The 22,348-nt window shown below is 53.0% G+C and overlaps 1 protein-coding gene across 2 annotated transcripts in view; it reads right to left on the bottom strand.

Annotated features, from left to right (window-relative positions):
* RIN3 (Ras and Rab interactor 3) overlaps positions 1–22,348 on the bottom strand; it is a 124,336-nt gene that overhangs the window by 59,434 nt on the left and 42,554 nt on the right. For both annotated transcript variants that reach the window (XM_066276011.1, XM_066276009.1), the window contains exon 3: positions 8,540–8,657. In XM_066276011.1, coding sequence (XP_066132108.1) covers positions 8,540–8,657 — 118 coding nt within the window. The remainder of the gene's footprint in view (positions 1–8,539; positions 8,658–22,348) is intronic.

The following is a 22,348-nucleotide window of genomic DNA, read 5'->3' on the forward strand; positions in this document are numbered from 1 at the left end:
CCTCATCCCCCAACAGGGCTTCCCCTCGGCCCCAGGCCCCGCCCCTCCTCTTGGCCTCACCCGCTCCCCAGCGCAGTTCCCGGGCAGCCACCAGGGCTCCACCTTTGGCAAAGTCCCTCAAACTTGCCCTCCTCTTCCTCTGTCCAGTGTCCTGGCACAGTTGACCGTCCCATCCATCACACACACAGCTGAGCTCTCTTCTAAAACACTGATCATCTCATCGGGGCACTTCCTGCTCAGCCTTTCATCACGCCTTTCCTATGACCTTACAAACCACATCCCTAATACCTGGGGTGGCTGTCAGGGTCCTCAGTGACCCGGCTGAACCCCACCTGCCCCGCCTCACCTTCAGTTCTATTTCCAGTTACCTTACCCCAACAGTGTCACCCCTCCCCCCTTTCCTGATTCTTCCCTGCCTCTGAGCCTGGTATAGGCTGTGGTCTCCACTAAAGATGCCTTGTCCCCATTTTCTCCTCCTCAGAACGATTTCCCATCCTCTAAGGCCCAAGGAGACTTGGGTTGATCTCCCACAGTCTAAAGTAATCAATTTTATTGCCCCAAAGCACACACTTACATTCTAGCACTTAGGACAACCTGGCTTGCATTTTTGGTTAAGGATGTGTGTGTCTCCCACACTGATCCAGTGTCACGGTCCACGTCACAGAGCATGTCACATGCATCTTCCTTCAGGAGCCATTCAGAACGTTCAGGCAGACCTCGGAGACATTGTGGTGCGGCTCCCGACCACCGCAATAAAGCAAGTATTGTTTAATAAAGCGAGTCTCAGGAAGTTTTTGGTTTCCCAGTGCATATAAAAGTTATCTTTACACACTATACTGTAGCCTGTTAAGTGTGTAATAGTATTAGGTCTAAAAAAACATACATAACCCAAATTTTGAAATACCTCATTGATTTAAAAAATGCTAACCATCCTCTGAGCCTGCTGAGAAGATGGTGCCAATAGACTTGCTCAATGCAACGTCACAAACCTTCAGTGTGTAAAAAACCGCAATATCTGCAAAGTGCAATAACGCAAAACACAATAAAAGGAGGTATGCCTATATTTAATTGGTTGTAAAGACTTGAAAATGTTTAATGAAATGGAGAAAACTCCCAATAAAAAGTTTGAGTGAGCAAAAGAAGGCTAAAGATGATACAGACCACTATGATTCAAAATTTATTAAACTACAGAAAGAAATTCATCGATGTTTTATAATAATAAATTCTTGGGGTTAAATTATGAAATGATATTTTTTTCCTCTTGGGCCAACCCAATTTTGGAAGCCTAAAAGGGAATTGCAGGAAACAGAAAGAAACAAACTCTGGTAAGCTTTTAGCCCACACCTCCATGGGTAATAACCAACATGAGATAAGAAATCAGCTTCTTAGAGAAGTTATCAGGAGCGAGGTGGCGCAGGAAATGATGGTTTTGAGGTGTAAGCTGCATGCTACTCGATATCCGTAGCTAATTATAACTGCTGGTATTTACTGAGTCTTCCCGACACATAGGTGCGGTGACAGCTTTCCCCCATAAAGGTCTCATTTCATCCAGGAGACAACACTGATGTTAGAGAGTGACTCTGATTATGACATCAGTCCCAGTGTGTGTGTGTGTGTGTGTGTTTTCCCCACACCAATGCAATTCTCTGACACCAGTTCAGGGTCCTACCATTCAACTCAATTCTGACATTATTTACCGGGAAACAGTGTCAAACCCTTCAGGTTAAGGGCTCAGTCCTACAAGACTGCCTCCCGCCCTGCCCCATCTAATGTCAGCTGCTAGTCCAGGTTGGCACCTGGGCTTGTCATCAAGCAGCTACAGATATGAGGTTCCATTGACCGTCCCCTGCCCCATCTTCGGTTCATTCTGAGAGTTTGTTAGAGTGACTCACAGAATTCAGAGGAACATCTTACTGGATCACCAGTTTATTATAAAGTGATACAAGTCAGGAACAGCCGGATGGAATTGGTGTACCCGGCAAGGTAAGTGGGAGGGCGCGGAGCTCACATAGGGCTAAGTAAACGGTCTCTGAGCGTCCCTGCTCCCTGAATCTCCACGTGTTCATCAGCGTGGAAGCTCTCCGAACCCTGTCCTTTCGGGTTTCTATGGAGGCTTCATCACACAGGCATGATTCATTGGCCATTAGCAATTGACTCAACCTCCAGCCCCTCGGCCCTCCCCAAGGTCAGGGGGCTGAGGCTGCAAGTGCCAACCTTCCAATCACATGGTTGGCTTCCCTGGCTACTGGTCCCCAGCCTGAGGTGCCATGAACATAAACTCAGGTGTGGCTGAAAGGGGCTGTGATAAACATCAAGACAGCCTCATCGCTCTTACTGTTTAGGAAATGCCAAGGCCTTGGGGAGTTCTGTGCCACGAATGGAACAATAACCAAATAGGTATTCCTTATTACAATCCCAATGTCCTAGTTACGACGCTGTTGAGTGCTTCCCCCGCGCCAGGCAGTGCTCTCGTGTCCCTCCACGTGTTCACTCATCAGTCCTCCAACAGCTGTGTTACAGATGAGGACACGGAAGCACAGAGGACTTAAGAAACTTGTCTGATGTCACAAGGTGACAGAGACAGAACAAAGACCTAGAACTGTCCGCCTTTCCAAAGCTCGCTCATGCTTTCAGAAGAGGTTTGCATCAACCAGAGCGCCCAACTCGCCACGATGCAAACAGCTAGAGCCTGCCTTCTCCATGCCAACCCTGACTTTCATTATACTCGTTCCTTATCTTTTTTTATTTTTTGGACTTAACACATTTTAGTCCAAATACAGGTGTAAATATCACTCTAGAATAATGGGCCAGTTGGTAAAAGGGTCAAACCTAAGAGCGCCTGTGCATTTCTTTCGTGTGGACTTCAAAGTCATTCTGGGTGACAACACTCTGACTGGCCCACACATACAGATCTCTACTCCCAGGACTCACCTAGAACTTCCCTCCTCCTTGGTGTAAGGTCTCCCCCATCCGGAGGTGAGCACTATCAGTGCCAATCAGCACAATGTTCACCAAGTGCCCATGAGGTGCATTCTGCTCCCAAGTACAAGTATATCTCTCAGTGTCCACTACTGGGCCTGAAACCACAGGCCCGAGAGTGGGAGACATGCCCAGGGCAAGAAGAAACACTAACAGAGCTGGACTGGCCAGGCGTTGGCAAGCCAGGGCTCAGCCAGGTAGCAGGGAATGGGCAGCGGGTAAAGGGGCTGCCCGAGAAGCTAGGGGCAGGTGGCTCAGACCCAGTGCCCAGAGCCACTTCCTGTGGGGGCCGGACCACACCGTCCACCACTGCCTCCTGGTTCCTCTTCTAGAGACAGGGGCCACTGCTTTTCCTTTTCTTAGCAGCCCGCAGAAAAATGCCATCACACGAACATCTCCTTGTCACCACCTTCAGCGATGCAGATTAGTGGAAAAGCAGCTCGTGCCCCGGCCAGGTGGTTCATTGCAGCCATGAAGGATCAGGGCTGCCGTCCAGAAGCGGACTAGCCTCCATCCGTCCTGTTCCTGCTCCCTCGTCCACGGTGTCTGCTGTCCCAACTTGGACATGGGCATGAGTAATGATTAGAAGAGTTAGGCCTCTTCTGCTGGTTCTCCACCCCTTCCTGCCTCCCACCACACACGCAGAGAGCTGTCTCTCAGGGTCCCCGATAAAGCTAAGTGGTGACTCAGACACCCACCGCAAAGCCTTGTGGTCACCCTAGTGTAGCACAGAGGAGGGCTGGGGATGTAGTAGCTGATAAAACTCGTTCAAAATCATCGCGACCCCTCCCTGCTGGCCACAAGCAGGCGGAAGGATAATACTTCCCATCCCGCGGCTGTCTGACCTGCTTTGGCCAATGAGATGCGAGGGGACACAACACCTGCCACCTCTGCATAAAGCCTTTGAGGGCCATGTGGAATTCTGCCACCCGTCTCCTTCCCCACCACCCCGCCCCATGGTGCTGCTCTTTCAGCCCAGAATGAAGGTGTTTTCATACAGAGCCTCAGCTGACACGTAACAGGAGTGAACGATACACTCACGTCACTTTGTGTGCATACACACCCCGTGTGCATATACACCCCGTGTGCATACACACCCCGTGTGCATATACACCCCGTGTGCAAGCCACTGTAGTTCGGGGCTGCTTGTTACTGTGGCATAACTAGTCCGAGCTGACTGTTCAGGGTTTTGCAGAGAAACCCTGCACGGGGAACTGGAGGTCAAGGCTGCACACAGACGCACAGAGGTCTCCAGTCCGGGGGAGGCCTGCTCGTTCGAGGCAAACAGGTGAGGCCGCAGCTGAGGCTGACCGCCCACTTTCGGGAGATCCCCTTGCCTCCTTCCCTGGCCTCAGCTCTGCGTGGGGAGTCCCAACACAGGGCCCCAGTTCCAGGCCCTGGGCCTTTCCCTTGCCACTTCCTCCTCAGGCTGCCCTCCGCGGCAGCCACCACAGCCACAGGGGGACTCAGGCTGTTGGTGGCTCCCTCCTCCCAAGAGGGACTACGGGCAGGCCCCTGTGTACTCGGAATTACCCAGAGCCTCGGCGCCATGTGTGTGGGCTTCCTTCACGCCTCCTTTGGCTTAACCCTGCAGGAGGATTAACAAGAAAACAGCAGCAAACACGACTCCAACCTTCCGTTGTTCCCCAGGGACTACCCTAAGCACTTTATTATCTCTTCTGGAGATCTAGTTGATGCATGAATCGGACAGCATCCCATCTAGTGAGTGGAAGGGTGCTCCCTGTCCTAAGCACTTTGGGCACACTAACTCCTCCCAGCACCCTCTGGGGCAGGCGCCATTGTCATCCCCACTGCAGGGTCCTGGTGCCCAAAGTCACGGAGCGAGTAAAAGGCAGCCCTGAGCTTCCGATGCGAACTGTGTGGTTTCTATAGTCCGAGCTCCCCCACCAGGCTAAGGAGGAAAGTACCGAGCGGGAAGACAAGGTAAAAGGTAGGCCCAGAGAATCAACATGGCAAAGATACATATTACCTGCTCCTGCCTTAATACCGTCTGGGTTTGCATGGGTGCAGATCTCAGGGGTCAGAAGTGTGGGGAGCAGTGAAGTGGTATAAAGAATGAGCAAAATAAAACACACAAACACAGACCATACCTGCGTAGTTACAGCGAATGGTCACAGATCATGATTAGAAGGGTTATGTTATATAAAGGATTTTGGGTTTGGTTTTTGACGGTCTTTTGAACAAAGCTGGGTACTGAATTTTTAAAAGTTTAAAAATGGAAAATGATATTCTACCACATGGTGCTGGGAGGAAGTCACAAACGCAGGGAAGTAAGCTGCCCCCATCCCCAAGTGCCCCTATGTGTCCCCTGGCCTCCTAAGCGGAAATGAGACACACAATCAGACACGGTGCCCTGGTTCCAAGCTTTCTGACCAGGGTCCAAGAGGCAGGGCAGCTTGCGTGCGTGTGTGTGTGTGTGTGTGTGTGTGTGTGGCGGGGGCGGCTGCATTTGGACTGGAAAGACCTAGAAGTGACTGCCCTGGAGGCTGGGGCAGCGAGGTGGGAAAGAAGCACACGGCAAAGGCGAAAAGCTGAACTTCCAGGCATTCTGTCGGTCCAGCCTGACTTCTGCTTCCTCCAAGAAGCCTTCCCGATCAGCCGGACCTTGAACAGTATTCCCTTCTTGCACTTTCCAGAGCGCATGTTGATGTGTGACAGGTTCAGCACATCACTACTCCCACTTTTAGGTACTTTCCTGATATTGGTTTTAAAATCTAAGAGCACGTTTGACGCTTGGGTTTCTAAAGACACGTAAGTAACTAGTCTCTAGGCAGGCAAGTCCTCGTAGCCTGGCTACTCTGATTAAGAAACAGGATGATGCAAGTCCATTAGCAGATAGGCTGATGTCTGTCTCTCTCTCAGCACCTCAAGAGAGCACCTAGGGTCCTTGCCGCCCCAGAGGCACCTGCTGAGAACGTCTGAGAAAGGGTTCTTGGAGAGCATCAGGTGCCCCAAACAACTCCACCCTTCTGCAGTCAGTAGAGGACGCTAAGTGTTTGGTCTGGGAAAACTAGACCTCTGTTTCCTTCCACTTTGAGATCCCTACCCTTTCTTTCCTGCTGCACAGGGGTCATTAACGTCCTCTCTATAAACCAACAACCCCACATACTCTATCACCTTACATTTCTAGCAGTTCACCAAAATCCAAGCCCTCTGGCTCTGCCTGGACATACATCTGGATCACATTTCCCAGTCTCCTTTGCAGCTGTGTGGTCATATGACCGAGTTTCAGCCAATGGCATACAAGTACAGGTGACACACACCCACTTCCAGGGCTTGGTAAGATCTGCCCACAATCCTCCTCCAAGTTCTTTGCCCTTCCAGCCTGTTGGTCTGGAGCCAACTGTGGGAAAGTGGAGGCTGTGTGCTCAGGGTGGCAGAGCCTCCGTTAGCCAACGTTCCTGCACTTTACTCATGGATCAGGAATCTTGCGTATGAGCAGGAAACCAGCCTCTTCTGGGTTTAAGCCATGATACCTTTTGCTGTTATTGCAGCAACTGGCTAATCTCCCCATGTCCACGTTCTCCGTAGCCTGACTCCACTGGACAGTCACCCTAAATTGTCTACTTATTGTCCCCCGCTCGATCTGAATGGAAGCTCTGAGAAGCAGGGATGGGGTTTGTTCCCTGCTCTGTCCCCAATAGCAGGATGGTGCCTGACACAGACGAGACACTGAGTAACTATCTGTTGAACACACGGATGAGTGAATTACGTTTTACCCATTCTTCGTGAGTCCGGGTCTCTATGGAAAGGACCCTCCACAGCAAGGGCTGGGACTGACCTCTGTTTTCAACTTCTCCTCCTACTCCCGACTTAGAAAATCAGCTAACTAATGCACTCACCCTTCAGGACCCGCCGTGTTCCCTACTCTGTGACACCCCTCCCGGAACCCTTCCCACCATGGTCTGTGAGGAACAGAGCGGAAGAAATAAAACGTGGTCACTATAGTCAAGCTGCTCAATTACTGAAATCAAGTAGGCTGAGGCACGAGGAAGAGGCCATCCCTGTCCTAACTAGCCTGATGACTTAAACGTTTGAACTTCCCAGGCCTGCATGAGTGCCTGGACACGTATCTGGACACATACCAGACCTGCGCATAACCTTCTGATTATCTCCTGAAGGAATCACGTATCCAGACCACCGGCCAGCCGCTGACATCCATTGTCCTGACCACTGGATGTGACCAGACCTCCTGGTACCCATCCTCCAAGTCACCCCCCATCTCACTGATAACAGCCCCGGCCCAATCTTAGGGCTAAGAAGCATGACTGATCATTCTCAAGAATGTACTTTATAGTGTAAGAATTCTTAGCTTTCCTGTCTTTCTGGAACACTTCTGGGTTTCTGCCTAGCTCCTTCAATAACTCTCTATCATTCATTTCTAGCCAACACCTCCAGACTCATTTTGAGTTCATTCGACCTCTGTGTCCTCTGTGGCCCTCAGCCCAGGGTCCCTTTGCAGTCATGCCTGTCACACTGCACAGCAAGTGTTGATGTCTGTTTTCCCCACCCACCATGTCCCACACCCTCCAATTAGACTGGGAGACCCTTGCGGCCAGAGCTCTGTCTTATTCATCTTTGCATATTCCCAGTGTTGCACATAAGCGACTCTGAAGAAACAAGCTTTCCAAAATTGTTAATAAATATTTAAAAATATTTATGTAATATTTAATTATGTAAACATAAATTACGTATGTACATAATATATAATTATGCATAAGTATGCATAAATATAGATAAATATTTATATTATGTACTTATAATACTTTTATCATATTTAATACATATTTTACTCTCTTTAACTGTTGTCACTCTGTTGCTAAGCAAGAGTAAAAAGCTTCCCACATGCGCTGGGCCCACTTATAAGAGGATCTAAGTGGTACTTGGGATATTCTTCAGATTCCTCTAACAGACTTTTGGGTCCTTCGTATGTGGCCTGGCGCAGGAGAGGAGGGGAAGCCCACACAATTTCACTGTGCACAAACCCACCCTTGGTCAGGGGCCCCCAAACACTCTTCCACTGAGGTGTAAGCCTGCTCCTGGCAGCCCTGGGCACACACAGGATTTTTGTCTTTCAAAGCACTTGTCCATTTGACCCTCACAAAGGTCCTGTGATACCGGCAGGAAGTGACTACTATGTCCATTTGAAAGGTGAGAAAACAGAGGCTCAGAGAGGATCCGTGACTTTTCCGAGGTCACGGCTTGAGTATGTGCTCAGCTGTCACTAAGATCCAGGGCCCCAGACACTTCCTCTCCATTTCCTCCCTCTCTCTGGTCCGAGCAAACAGGCAGCAACTACACAGCAGCTACAAGAAGCAAAGCCCACAGGCGGTGACATGGTGAGCGGAAACTGACACTGACTCTGTGTTTTAAGTTCAAACAAACAGGGCCGGACAGCTTCAGTGTACTGAAAGCTTCCCCCTGCTTCTAATTCTAAACTCCTCCGGCCTGATGGGAGTGTCTGTGGTGGTGGTGGTGGTGGGGTAGCATCTGCTGCTTCTGTGTGGTCGGAGGCCAGAACGGAAGGATGAGTACTTACTCGATTTCTCTTCTTTAATGGTATATTCGAGCACCTCGGACGAGCTCTCATTCAGGGAAGGGAACTGGACACAGAGCACCAGGTGCTTCAAGCAGCTGTCCTGGCGAACCAGGAATGTCTGCAACAGAAGAAGGGGGGATCCGTGAATCAAAGATGTGGGTGGAGGTCAGAGGGACAACAGAGAGGTGGAAGTCATCTGGAATATTCCAGAAACAAGGAGGCACAGTGGACCGCCAAGCATCTCTCAGGAGATTGGGGGATTCTGCCTTAAGAGCCATGTGTCTATCACCTGGCCCATGTCCCCTGGTTTCTGAGCCTCAATTTCTCATTTGCCCACAGAAGGGGGTTCAACTAAACAGATTTTTCCAGAAGAATTCTGTGTTGTAGACAGAGTTAAGCAAGGGGTATTTAAGATGCAGAGTCCTGTGTCCCACCTCGGAGATGCTGGTTGGTGGCGGTGACAGGGGCAGAGGCGGGAAAGCTCCAGACTCAGGGGACTCTGATACAGGGTGAGTGGGGGGGGGGTCCAGGGTCTGATACAGGGTGAGTGGGGGGGGGGTCCAGGGTCTGATACAGGGTGAGTGGGGGGGGTCCAGGGTCCACACTTAGGAAAGTTTAATGTTCGGAGTCAGGCTGAATTTCAGTCCATCCCCACATGCTCACACAGCGTGTACACCCTGGGGGAGGCTGGTGAAAACCGTCACAGATAGCAGCCAATTCACATTATTTTCCCCACAGATATAAAGAAGCTAACAGTGAGTACAGGGCTTCCTCTGTGACGGGAACTGTTATGAAGACTTTGTATATCTTCACTTGCTCTTTATCTGTATCCGTCTGACATTGAGTCTTACTGTTATCCCCACTTGACAGATGAAGAAACCAAGGCACTTGCTGATCCTGACAGACACACAGCTGGTGTGCTGAGTGAGTCAATACCCGTATGGGCGTGGCCTGCAGGAGAGCTGTAAGGGGCAGGGCTGGGATTTGGCCCCCCAGTCCTGGTGTCCCTGCTCGACACCCCCTAGGCTACCTGGCCTCTTCCTGCACCGTGGGTCTCTCAGCAGGTGGGACCTGTCCGTTCTGCTCCTGTGGGTTTACTCAAGTCTAGTAAGACAATATCTCTCGGCCTTGAGGCTGCGTCTCTGCTCCAGTAACAAGCGTCGCCCGAGTCCAGCCAGAGCTGGGGTGTTGGTAGACCCCTCACCCCTGCTTCTCCTGTGGCTCCGCTGCACTTCCGTGGCCATCACTTACAAACTCGGTGGTTTAAAAATGTCCTTTTCAGTCTCTGCTGGCCCTACCCAAACTCAGTCGTCCTTTCAGGAAACAATAGGTACCTGGAATGTCCCCATCCTCTGGGGGCACAAATGCCCCTGGGGAGGAGGGACTTAGCGTCCCTTAGCCAAGGATGGGTCATTCCTTCCTTCCCTAAGAAAGGTCACTGTGTCCTCCTCCCCTGAACCCGCATCCCCAACTGGGGGTCTAAGCTTCTCCCACTCAGGCCCCGGGCACCGGGGCTAGAGTCTGGAGGACCAGGAGCCCAGCCAAGGCTGCTGAGGAACAGCTGGGTGGACGGCCACTGGCACTTCCCCGGGGACCTGGCTCCCGAGGCCAGGGGCTTGAGGACCACCGAGATGGCCCTTCCTCCCTTTCCCCAGAGGCACACTGGCGTAGGGCCCTCTGGTGATGCTCCAAATTCTCTGCCATTGTTATTGCTACTCTTATTATTGTCATATTTCTATGTTATGATACAATGTTGTTATGTTTCAGCGTTATCACTGATGGTAACAGCTAACACATTCCTTCCCAGGCTTCCCCAAGCCCTGACATCAGTTCCTCAGTGTCCCTGACCTTACTTAACTCTCTTACTAACGCTATGCGGGGGGTGGGGGGCTATTATTATCCCCATTTCATACAGGAGGAAACTGAGAGAGGAAGTAATGCCTAAGACCACCAGGTTAGTAGGTGCTAGCACTGGGATCTGAGCTCAGGCCCTTCGAGTCCGCATCCTGAGCTCTCAACTGCCCCCCACCCAGCCCAGAGGGTGGGCTCCTGGGCTTAAGGTTTTTCAGATTAAGGTTTTGCTTTTCCATGACAGTGCACGTCCCCTTGGGAGCAGTGACACGAATCCGTGAGCCACTGAAAGGAGGTTGGAAATGAGTTTAGCAGCCCCTCTCGGAAGCCTGCAGAGAGCGTGAGAACTCAGGGCGCACGGAGGAGGACCGAGAGGGAGGCTGGGGGGGGGGGCGGTGAGAGGCAGGTGGGCTGCTGCCCGCAAGGGTGCCCACCCTGGAGGGCAGCCCTCCCAGAGGGCCCAGCAGGAGGACAGCGCACCTCCAGAGGCCTCTGCCCCAGGCTCTGAGACAATGCCTGGGCCCCTGGCACCGCCTGGCCCTGCTCTGAGCAGCAGCATCACGGACCTGAGCCCGTCTCCTGGACCTGAACTGACCGCACGAGTATGCTGTCTTTCAAAGAAAAGAGGTCACTTCGCCTCTTCTTCAGGGGTCCAAGATGCATCCTCCTACCCACCAGGCTGGTGGGAACCAGCAGTGTGCAAGGGAATGAGAGAGTGTGTGTGTGTGTGTGTGTGTGTGTGTGTGTGAGAGAGAGAGAGAGAGAGAGAGAGAGAGAGAGAATGAGTGTGTGGGTGATTTAAATATATATATTTATCTGGCCTTTGTCCCCTTTCCTGACAAAGCTTCAAAAATCCCTGGAATTTCCTGAATGATGGAAGTGTCTTTTGTTACTCACAGACAGCCTCTTGTGACCATACCTGAGGGAAAGTTATCAGATGACTCCTAGTGGGCCCTTAGTTTCAAAGGAGGTTGGAACTGGCAGCCTGACCCCTGACCTCCCAAGAGGAGGGCTGGAGTTCAAGCACGTAGGCAATGACTTAATCACGCATGCGAGGAACACTCGATGAAACCACTGGACGCTGAAGCTCAGGAAAGCCCCCGGTGGTGACACACTGATGTGCAGGGAGGGTGACATGCCCAGAGTCCCCCCGAGAGAGGGTCTGGAGGTTTGCACGCCCCTCCCACCCCAGACCTCAACCCTGCTCAGCCCTTTCACTCAGCTGTTCTTGAGTTGTATCCATTTGATAATAAAATGTTCATCATAGGTAGTGTTTTCAGCGAGTCCCGAGTCATTCTAGTGAGTTAGCAAACTTGAGGAGGGGTCATCTCTGTAGCCCCGTCAGACAGAAGTGTGGGTAGCCTGGGGACTCGCTGGTGTCTGGCAGGAAGGGCAGACTTGTTGGGGACCTTGTCCTTGAACTTGTGGGGTCGGTGCTCCTCTGGCAGTCAGTGTCAGAACTGAACGGAGTTGTTGGGACCTCCAGCTGGTGTCAGAGAATTGTTAGCGGGAGCATGAGTGAGTGTGTGTGAATGAGTGTGTGTGTGGGTGAGTGAGGAATCGAGTGAACTCTGGGCCGCCCCTAGGGCCTGTCTGGGGCTCTGCGGACGTGGGAGGGAGGCCTGAGCCAACCCGGTGGTGCCCATGGGAAGGCCGATAGCAAACCCGGGCCCCTGACCGCGGGCCAGGGCAGGAGCGGAGGACGGTGCCCAGGATTCTGTCTTTGGAGGGAATGTGCTCTGTTACCCACGGGGTGCATGTGGTGGTGGGGGGAGCACAGGCCCGGTCGTTTGTTCAGAACCACGCGTACACAGCAGAGCTGCCTCCATCCTTGAGTGTCAGGAATGGCACAGGAAGGAAGGCAGTGTTCTTCAAACTGTGGGTCATGACCCACTAGTGCAACTGTCAGCAGCCTTTCTTTTTTCCAAAATAAAATGCAAGAGTATAAAACAGAAGATAATAAGGATGAACTCTATGTGTACACATGAGCGTGTGTGTGTGTGTGTGTGTGTGTGTGTGTGTGTGTGTCAGAGAGAGAGTGAGAGAGCGCTATGGAGGGCTAGGACCACAGTACAGTGTATATTTCTTACTCTACTGACAGTCCCCTTCCCCCCTGACTATTTGGACAGTCCACTGGTGTCTCCCTAGGGTGACTGCAATGACAAATCATGGTGCCAGCTCAGCTGGGACCTCCCTCGAGGCCGCCCTCCATCTGATCGGTTCTTCCGCACTCTGCACGTAACTTTCTGGACTTCCTCACTTCACTGAGACAGCGGCGCTGTTCTCTGCCCTCAGGTTCCACACGAAGACAGGAACCCTCACTTCCTCACTTCACTGGGACAGCGGCGCTGTTCTCTGCCCTCAGGTTCCACACGAAGACAGGAACCCTCACTTCCTCACTTCACTGAGACAGCGGCCCTGTTCTCTGCCCTCAGGTTTCACAGGGAGAAAGAACGAAGGCAGGAACCCTCACTTCCTCACTTCACTGAGACAGCGGCCCTGTTCTCTGCCCTCAAGTTCCACAGGGAGAAAGAACGAAGGCAGGAACCCTCACTTCCTCACTTCACTGAGACAGCGGCCCTGTTCTCTGCCCTCAGGTTCCACAGGGAGAAAGAACGAAGACAGGAACCCTCACTTCCTCACTTCACTGGGACAGCGGCCCTGTTCTCTGCCCTCAGGTTCCACAGGGAGAAAGAACGAAGGCAGGAACCCTCACTTCCTCACTTCACTGGGACAGCGGCCCTGTTCTCTGCCCTCAGGTTCCACACGAAGACAGGAACCCTCACTTCCTCACTTCACTGGGACAGCGGCGCTGTTCTCTGCCCTCAGGTTCCACACGAAGACAGGAACCCTCACTTCCTCACTTCACTGGGACAGCGGCCCTGTTCTCTGCCCTCAGGTTCCACAGGGAGAAAGAACGAAGGCAGGAACCCTCACTTCCTCACTTCACTGAGACAGCGGCCCTGTTCTCTGCCCTCAGGTTCCACAGGGAGAAAGAACGAAGGCAGGAACCCTCACTTCCTCACTTCACTGAGACAGCGGCCCTGTTCTCTGCCCTCAGGTTCCACAGGGAGAAAGAACGAAGGCAGGAACCCTCACTTCCTCACTTCACTGGGACAGCGGCCCTGTTCTCTGCCCTCAGGTTCCACACGAAGACAGGAACCCTCACTTCCTCACTTCACTGGGACAGCGGCCCTGTTCTCTGCCCTCAGGTTCCACACGAAGACAGGAACCCTCACTTCCTCACTTCACTGAGACAGCGGCCCTGTTCTCTGCCCTCAGGTTCCACAGGGAGAAAGAACGAAGACAGGAACCCTCACTTCCTCACTTCACTGGGACAGCGGCCCTGTTCTCTGCCCTCAGGTTCCACAGGGAGAAAGAACGAAGACAGGAACCCTCACTTCCTCACTTCACTGAGACAGCGGCCCTGTTCTCTGCCCTCAGGTTCCACAGGGAGAAAGAACGAAGACAGGAACCCTCACTTCCTCACTTCACTGGGACAGCGGCCCTGTTCTCTGCCCTCAGGTTCCACAGGGAGAAAGAACGAAGGCAGGAACCCTCACTTCCTCACTTCACTGGGACAGCGGCCCTGTTCTCTGCCCTCAGGTTCCACAGGGAGAAAGAACGAAGACAGGAACCCTCACTTCCTCACTTCACTGGGACAGCGGCCCTGTTCTCTGCCCTCAGGTTCCACACGAAGACAGGAACCCTCACTTCCTCACTTCACTGAGACAGCGGCCCTGTTCTCTGCCCTCAGGTTCCACAGGGAGAAAGAACGAAGACAGGAACCCTCACTTCCTCACTTCACTGAGACAGCGGCGCTGTTCTCTGCCCTCAGGTTACATAGGGAGAAAGAACGAAGGCAGGAACCCTCACTTCCTCACTTCACTGAGACAGCGGCCCTGTTCTCTGCCCTCAGGTTCCACAGGGAGAAAGAACGAAGGCAGGAACCCTCACTTCCTCACTTCACTGGGACAGCGGCCCTGTTCTCTGCCCTCAGGTTCCACAGGGAGAAAGAACGAAGACAGGAACCCTCACTTCCTCACTTCACTGGGACAGCGGCCCTGTTCTCTGCCCTCAGGTTCCACACGAAGACAGGAACCCTCACTTCCTCACTTCACTGAGACAGCGGCCCTGTTCTCTGCCCTCAGGTTACATAGGGAGAAAGAACGAAGACAGGAACCCTCACTTCCTCACTTCACTGAGACAGCGGCGCTGTTCTCTGCCCTCAGGTTCCACAGGGAGAAAGAACGAAGGCAGGAACCCTCAGACGGGAACCCCTAGCTGGGGGGACAGTCACAGTCTGTCACAGTCTGTCACAATCTGCATTTCTTCTCGGGCTCCCAAAGGGCTTTGAGAGGCCAGTTATGAGTTCTGTGGCCCTTGGTAATTCGGTGGCTTCCCTGAACCTCAGTGTTCTGGTCTGTCAATGGGGACAATAACGCCTAAGACCGCCCAGCAGAAACAAGAAAGGAAGTCAAAGCCCTCAGTGTTGAAAGTGACTAAGACCCTGCGCAGGCACAGACCCCACGGGTGCGGTCTCCACCGATGCTCAGTCAGGACCCATTCTCCACTGCCCCTCCCCCACCCCACCCCTCCGCTGGTCTTTGTTCTTCAGTCTCCGCGTGTGTTACTGTGACAAGAATAAGGAGGATTTCTCTGAGGCAGTGGAGGATTTCCCTGAGGCGGTGGTTCCTTCGATGGTAGGGGAGCCTCAAGTGAAAACAGCGGCGGAGGCCCGCACCCCAGCCCAGGCCCCTTACAGGGGGCATCACCCAGCCTGCGCCGCCGCCCTGAGAGGTTGGTACTATTACTACCTCCGCTGATGGGTGAACACTCAGGGCACGGAGAGGGGTTGAAGAAACCCCAGGCCAGGGGGAAACCCAGACCCAGGGCTCACCTGCAGCACCTCACGTGCCTCCTGCCATCAAGTCTGGGTTCTGTACTCACTGGGGGGCAGGGTGAGGGGAGGAGGTGGTAGGCCCCCCAGGCTAAACTCTGACAAGTCCCCAGTTCTGAATGCCCGACCCCCACCCCTTTCAGTGTGACTGCAAAGCCTCACATAGCACCTCCTCTGCCAGGTCCTGGAGTTCTTATCTGAAAAGCCAAGCTAAGGCCCTGGGGGGGAGGGGCTGAGGGGAGAAGGGGCTGTGAATTAGTCAGGGGCAGGTGGGGAGGGGCGCTGGCAGGTGCCTGCAGTGGGCAGCACCTGTCAGTGAGGTGCCTTGGCCACTGTCCTTTGGAATAAGAGGGTCTGTTCTGTATTCCCTTTTGGGGAGGTTGAGCTGCTTGCTCACCAGTCACAGGGTCCCTTCCAGGAAGTATCCCAGGCAGCAAGTAAATGACACTGTCCCTGTGCAGCCAACAAAGGCAGAGCAGTGGCTCCTGCAAGGCATCCTAGGTTCTGGCCAACCTCCTGTGCTTATACTCCCCGAGTGAGCCAAGGACATTGCCAGGAGGGAGACCACCTGTGTGAGCTGTGTGACTTTCCCTGGCCCCCAGCCTCAGTAGGGGGCCCACTCAGAGCTCTCGGCCAACATCCTCGGGGGTCCCATGTGCAGATTCTCCAAGCCCACCTTGCCTCTCTTCGTACCCCTGCAGCTAGCTCTCTGGATATACAGCGGGACTAGCAGCCCAGCTCTGCTACCTACTAGCTACAAGTAAATAGGTGAGTTACTTTTACTTCTCGGGGCCTCGATTTCCTTGTCTGAACACGAAAGCAATCATACCCATCTTTCAAGTTCATTGTGAGAAATGCTGATCAGGTGTCTAAAATGCCCGGCCCAGAGTATGCACTTATGTAATAATAATGTTTACTATTATAGACTACTAGCATTTACTGAGCACAATACCATGTGGTAAGTTTGTTTTTTTTTTTTGTATTTTTCTGAAGCTGGAAACGGGGAGAGACAGTCAGACAGACTCCCGCATGCACCCGACCGGGATCCACCTGGCACGCCCACCAGGGGCGACGCTCTGCCCACCAGGGGGCGATGCTCTGCCCCTCTGGGGCGTCGCTCTGCCGCGACCAGAGCCACTCTAGTGCCTGGGGCAGAGGCCAAGGAGCCATCCCCAGCGCCCGGGCCATCTTTGCTCCAATGGAGCCTTGGCTGCGGGAGGGGAAGAGAGAGACAGAGAGGAAGGGGGGGGTGGAGAAGCAAATGGGCACTTCTCCTATGTGCCCTGGCCGGGAATCGAACCTGGGTCCCCCGCACTCCAGGCCGACGCTCTACCACTGAGCCAACCGGCCAGGGCCCATGTGGTAAGATTTTTATATGTGTTTTATATGCATAGCCTCATTTGATAAATAAACACTTATTTATAAGATTACTACTATTATTATGTATCTTCAATTGAACCAAGAGATAAAAAAAAGGACTCAAAGACCAACCACTATGTGGTAGATTAAAAATGGCCATGAATTCTTTGCAGCTTCTCCCATCCAGAGATAGAGTCTATTCCCCACACCTGGAAGGCTGGCCTTGGGACTTGCTTTGACCAAAAGAATGCAGCAGAAGTGACACTGTGGAGTTCCGTTTCCACACTCACCCTTCTGGACCACAGCCGTCATGTGAAGATGCCTGGCCCTCTGGAGTCCGGTGGCCCAGCCGACAACCGGCACGCGCTGCCAGCCATGTGAGCGAGGTCATCTCCGGCCAGCCAGGCCCAGTCACACTGCCAGATGACTGCGGCTGCATGACTGACCCCAGGAGAGATCAGCAAAAGAACCGCTCAGCAGAACTCAACCCAAATTGCTGACCCACAGAGTCGTGAGCAAATCAAATGACTATTTGAAGCCGCTGACTTTTGGAGTGGTTTATTAAACAACAGTGGGTAATGACATAGCCACGGGGTAGATAGACACGAAGCCTCCTCCTTTGGGTAACCCCCTCCTCTCTTTCTTCTGTGAGGCTCTGCTGAGGGATGCCCAGAGCTTGGAGGGGGAGGTTTGGGAGCCAGTGATGTGCCCAGCTCCTCACTCCAGCCAAAGAAACTGAGACCCAGAGATGGGAAAAGACCTCCTAAGGTCACATCACTTATCAGTGGCAGAGCCAGGACAAGGCCAGTGACCTTCAGGGCAGGGTTGTGGCCTCTACAATCCCTGTCCTTCAACCCAGCCAACCCATCAAGTGTCAAATGAGCATGTTTAAGCCAGGCAGCAGGCAGGTGCCTTTGAGCAACTTCCTCCCCGGGCTCGGAACTATTTCCCCCACTGTAGAGACAAGAACTCAGTGTGCAGAGGGTTCTAGCAAAGACAGGGGAAGGAGTGGTCTAGGCGCTGGGCCTCGGGCCCTTCTGTGTAAGGCTTCATTCAGCCTGCAGGCTCCGGAGTGGTGCTGAGTTCAGTCCTTAGCCGAGGGACCTCTCTGCGGCTGCTTCCTCCTCTGTGAAATGGGATCATAATCGCTCCTGCCTGTGACAGTCACTATGAGTTCGCTCCCCGAGAACCAGTCCCTGCTTTCCCTTGCTAACGGGCCCAGTTCTGACCTGGGCGCATTGTGTCCCGCCTCAGGAGATGAGTCACGTTTGGTCAAAGCCGATCATAGCTACTCTGTTCCGCTTTGCCATTCACCCCCTTCCCCAGCCTCCCTCACAGTTAGGAGCGCAGTTAAGGCATCTACTGAAACACATTTGTCCCCTGACAGAAAGACTGAGCCTAGGAAAAGAAAGCCTTTTGCCTCTGACCTCCAGCTTTTGAAGGGGTGAGATGGCTGGAGCTCCATCTGCCATTTTGTTACCATGAGGACAAAACGGTAACACCTTGAAGCAGGGCTAAGAACCTGGGTCCTGAAGACAACACTGAGCTGCTAAACTAGCTCTAGACCACAACCTCCAGATTTCTCATCAGGTAAACAACGGTAGCCTTATGGGAACTCCAACAGGCTGGTGTGTTGTTGCTTGGAGTAGAAAGCCTTCCTGCCTGACCCAGCATCTCGAAGGACTATTGAAAGAACAGCACAGGTGACTTCAGTAGAGTGTCTGTTACATAAGAAGCACTCAGTATATGGTGCCTCCCTTCCCCAGGGCCCCCTCCCTGCCCCAGAGTCCTGAGGACAAAAGGCACAGAGCCTGCTACTGCACAGAGGTAGAATTCCTATCCCTAACTGTTCGTGATGGCTCCATGAGTCAGAAAGGCCACATGGTGGGGCAGCAGGTGCCCCGGACAAGGAAAGCCATCTCCGTTAGCAGCTGCAGACTTCAGGCCGCGGCCCTGCGCAAAAAGATGAGCTCAAGGTGAGCAGCGGGGGGACACGAGGTGACAAGTCCAGGCACCCGGGTCTGCTCTGTCCACCACCAGGACACTCGCCTCTGGGCAAGCCAGGACGATCACAAACAGAGCACTGTCCCACAGTGGGACAGGCCGTCCACCCCTGCTCCTGAAAGCCTTCCTGATGAACCAGCCCACCCACCATCCTGGCTGCGCCCCGCGTGCTCCTGCACCCTCTCTCCTCTGCAGGGACAAGCACCACCCTGATCTTGCTGGCCCGGCGGCGTCTGAATCAGCCTGCCCCTCCGGCCCCCTGACCCCCTTTCGGCAGCTCTCCCCACGCACTGGATTAGGAGCGCTCAGAAAGCGGAAGAGTCCTCTTCCCTCAGCTATACAAACCGACGGGCGCATGCCCACTCCGAGGGTCCAATCCCCAGCCCCAAAACAACAGTGGGGTGGCGGTCAGAGCCCTCAGTGTGAGGAGGGCACGTGGTGTCCCTCTTACACCTGACCCTGTTTTTTGTGTCTTTCGGAAAGTCACTTCCCCTCTTCGAGCTGGCTACTCCAGTCTAGTGAGCGGGTGGGGGAGGGCTGAAGGTCCCAGGATTCCGTCCTTCTAGAAAATACTGTCCCAGCACCAGTGACCTGGGGTCTTTCCCAGATCCCAGGAAGCTTGCACAAAGGTTAGTTTCACGGGTAAGTTCCTGTGCTGCAGGAGGCTGGGACAGCCCGTCAGGGAAGCCCCTCCCTGTCTACCTTCCGCCAGTATGTGTTCTGGAAAGATCAACTGAGTTCAGTAACGGCTGGCACAGAAGACGCTTGGGGAGAGAAGTATGCAGCCACCGGGCCCCCCTCCTTCTCTGCGAATAAATATATAAAAACCCAACACTAAATACACTGGAATGGTTTTGTTTTTACTATACATTTTTGGCCCGGACTGTCCAGCGCTGTCTGCTTTTCCACTTTGGTTATTTTAGGCCTATTTTCCAGTTGCTCAGGGAAACTTTCCGATCATGCCCATTAGGGCAGGAACAGAAGTGGCTGGTTCTTCCCAGAGGCTACAAGTGCAGGGGCTGCCATGCCGGTGGGGTCGGTGGTCCAGTGGCCAGAGACGGCTCTGGACACGTGGCCCACTTTCCCGTGACACAGAACGGAGCTGTACCACAGCAGGACGTGGAGCTGCCCAGTCCTGGCTGCCCAGAGTCACCCAGGGAGCCCTCACAGCTCCTGAGGTTAGAGCTCCACTTCAAACCAAAGAAGCCAGCACTTCTGGGGCTAAGGCTGAGAGAGTTTGTTTGTTTAAAGCCTTTGAAGGTAGTCACTTAGTAGCTGAGCCGCTTACTCAGGGCAGGCTCCTCACCATCAGGGTTCAGTTCCCTTCCTTATGAAGTAGAAAGCCTGCCCCCTGCTCTGCAGGCCTTTTGGAAAGACGAGAGCCGGTGCTGGGCACAGGGCAGACCCATCTAACTGCTCACTGTGACTCAGTGGTGTTTGCACCAAACTGCAGACTATGGGATGGCTTTGGTGTTCCTCGGACTCAAAGCCTGGGGAGGTTCCCTGAACCTCGTGCACGGCTGGTCCCCGTCACAGCTTGTGTCCCCGCAACTCTTGAGCTAACACCCCACCACCAAAGAGATCTTATAAGAAGTCTCTTTCGTTAAACACCACCTTGTGGCCTAAAAGCAATGACACTCCAGCAGCAACGAACATGTACAGCCTCCTGATCTTGGCTTCAAATACTGTTCTCCAATAAAAGAAATAAAGGCTCCTTGGAGGGAAGGCTGGTTCTGGGACTGGGGTGAGAAAATGCAAGAGAAGCCTGGAGCATCTCGTCGTGACAGGAAGCCAGGAAGGGCTCCAAAGGATGAAAGAACAAACAAAACCCACTCACAATAGAGGCACGTCACAGGGACACAGGAACCGGTTCCTGGTGGCCAAAGCTGTAATCATTTGAGCAACAAAGTCACTAAAGTAGCATTGGATTATAACTGCAAGCATAAAATAAATACCCGTGAGTCCATATTGATGGAAGTAAATGATTGAATAAATAAATAAATAAATAAATAAATAGGGAGGAAAGACCAACCTTTTATGCAGAAGAATTCCAAATAATTTAGGTGCCGGTTGATAAGCGAAGCCCACTGTGTGGTCTGTGCACAGTGACTTCCTTCTGAAGAGGACAGCGGGGAAGGGGGAGGAGGCGTAACTCTACAGTGGAGAAACTGACAAACACGGCCGTAACCAGGTGACCACGGTCAACGTCAAGCGTGATAAGTTGTAGAACAACTGGAAGGCTGTTCATGGTATCGGCGCCAAAAGCAGGGCGGCAAGCACACAGCGCTACCACGGGCTCAGGATGTCCCGATGTGCTCATAGGATAGAGCGTTACATAGTCATCCCCTCCACCCCAGCACAATGCCCTCTTGTTTAAGCTTATAGAACAAACCGGTCTTCCAGGCTCGGGTCACTGTGTCTCCATCAGAGCACACTGTCCCACCTGGCCAAACTCTATCTATGTCTCCATGTTTTCCTTCATCCTCCTCGCCCCCACTCAGGTCTTCACTTCCCCACGCTGGCCATGGCACGTGGCACCCAAATAGGGACCTGAGCATGGGGGGAGGACTCCACATCTCAGGCGAGAGGGTGCTCCTTGGGAAGGTCGCATGTCAGATACCAGTGGAGGTGAGGAGCGGATTTTCACCAGGTGTAAAAGCATGAGCAATTCTGCTTCCCAAGAAAGAAATCTCTGTGTGCAGATGCTCAAGGCAATGGTAGGAGCCCGGGGCTGTACTGTCCATGGGAGCCAGCTTTCTGAATTTGTACATTTTGTGCAGGAGACATGCCCCTGGTTCCCTGCAGAGGGGACTGTTATCGAGAAAACCTGGGCAAGGGTTGGTCAGCAACTGGAGGCCCGGGATACGGCAGAAGGCCCAGACAGATTCCGTTACAGCCTTCTCCTTGTGGAATTTATTTAGAGATTGTTGGATCCTACCTGAGAAGATAAGAGATGGCTGTCAGGCACTTGAGCTGCCCATTTGAAAGAGGCAGTGAGAGGTTATGAGGGTCCTCGCCCTCCCCCTCCTTCTGTGTCTCCCCCTAGCCAACCCCCCACCCCCCACCCCGTTTGCCACTGGAGTGGAGGAGCAGGGGGAGGAACCTCCCCGGAGTACAGACAAGAGGCAGAGGAAGAGTGGGAGGAATGGGAGGAGTCCTTTGCTCCTAAAGAATTTAGACATAGTTTTTCTGATAGGACAGTGAGGGATATCCCTCAGACCAACCCAAAACAAACCATTTTGAACCGCAGTCCCAAGGGTCAGCAGATTGGGATTTACCTCTAACTTCACAGCACTCCCACCCCTATTCCTTACAGCCCTAAGGGCAATGGTCAGGAATGAAGCAGGTTCCCGCATTGGATTGGATGTGCTTCCATTCTGCCAGAATGCTTTAACAGTACAGGAACGGCCGAACAAGTTTGTGATTGGTCCCAAAGATTCACTGTCTCTCATCCTCATCACAATTATATGCCGCCTGGAGGTTTTATAAGCAATATACTTGTAACTGTTTCCAACCGCCTCCAAAGGGAGTTGTGGTGTTTAGCCGCCGCCACAGATTTTGTAAATTTTACCCGAACTCCTCCGGTTCCTGTCCGTTCCCCCTGTGTCACTAAACCCTTCTGTTGTGGCCTCCAAGCATGTGTCCAGCCTCCGTGTATACTTTTAGCTGGTCTGGTAAATATTATTCCAACTGGA

This window comes from Saccopteryx bilineata, chromosome 4, assembly GCF_036850765.1.
Source record: "Saccopteryx bilineata isolate mSacBil1 chromosome 4, mSacBil1_pri_phased_curated, whole genome shotgun sequence".
Classification (NCBI taxonomy): Eukaryota; Metazoa; Chordata; class Mammalia; order Chiroptera; family Emballonuridae; genus Saccopteryx; species Saccopteryx bilineata.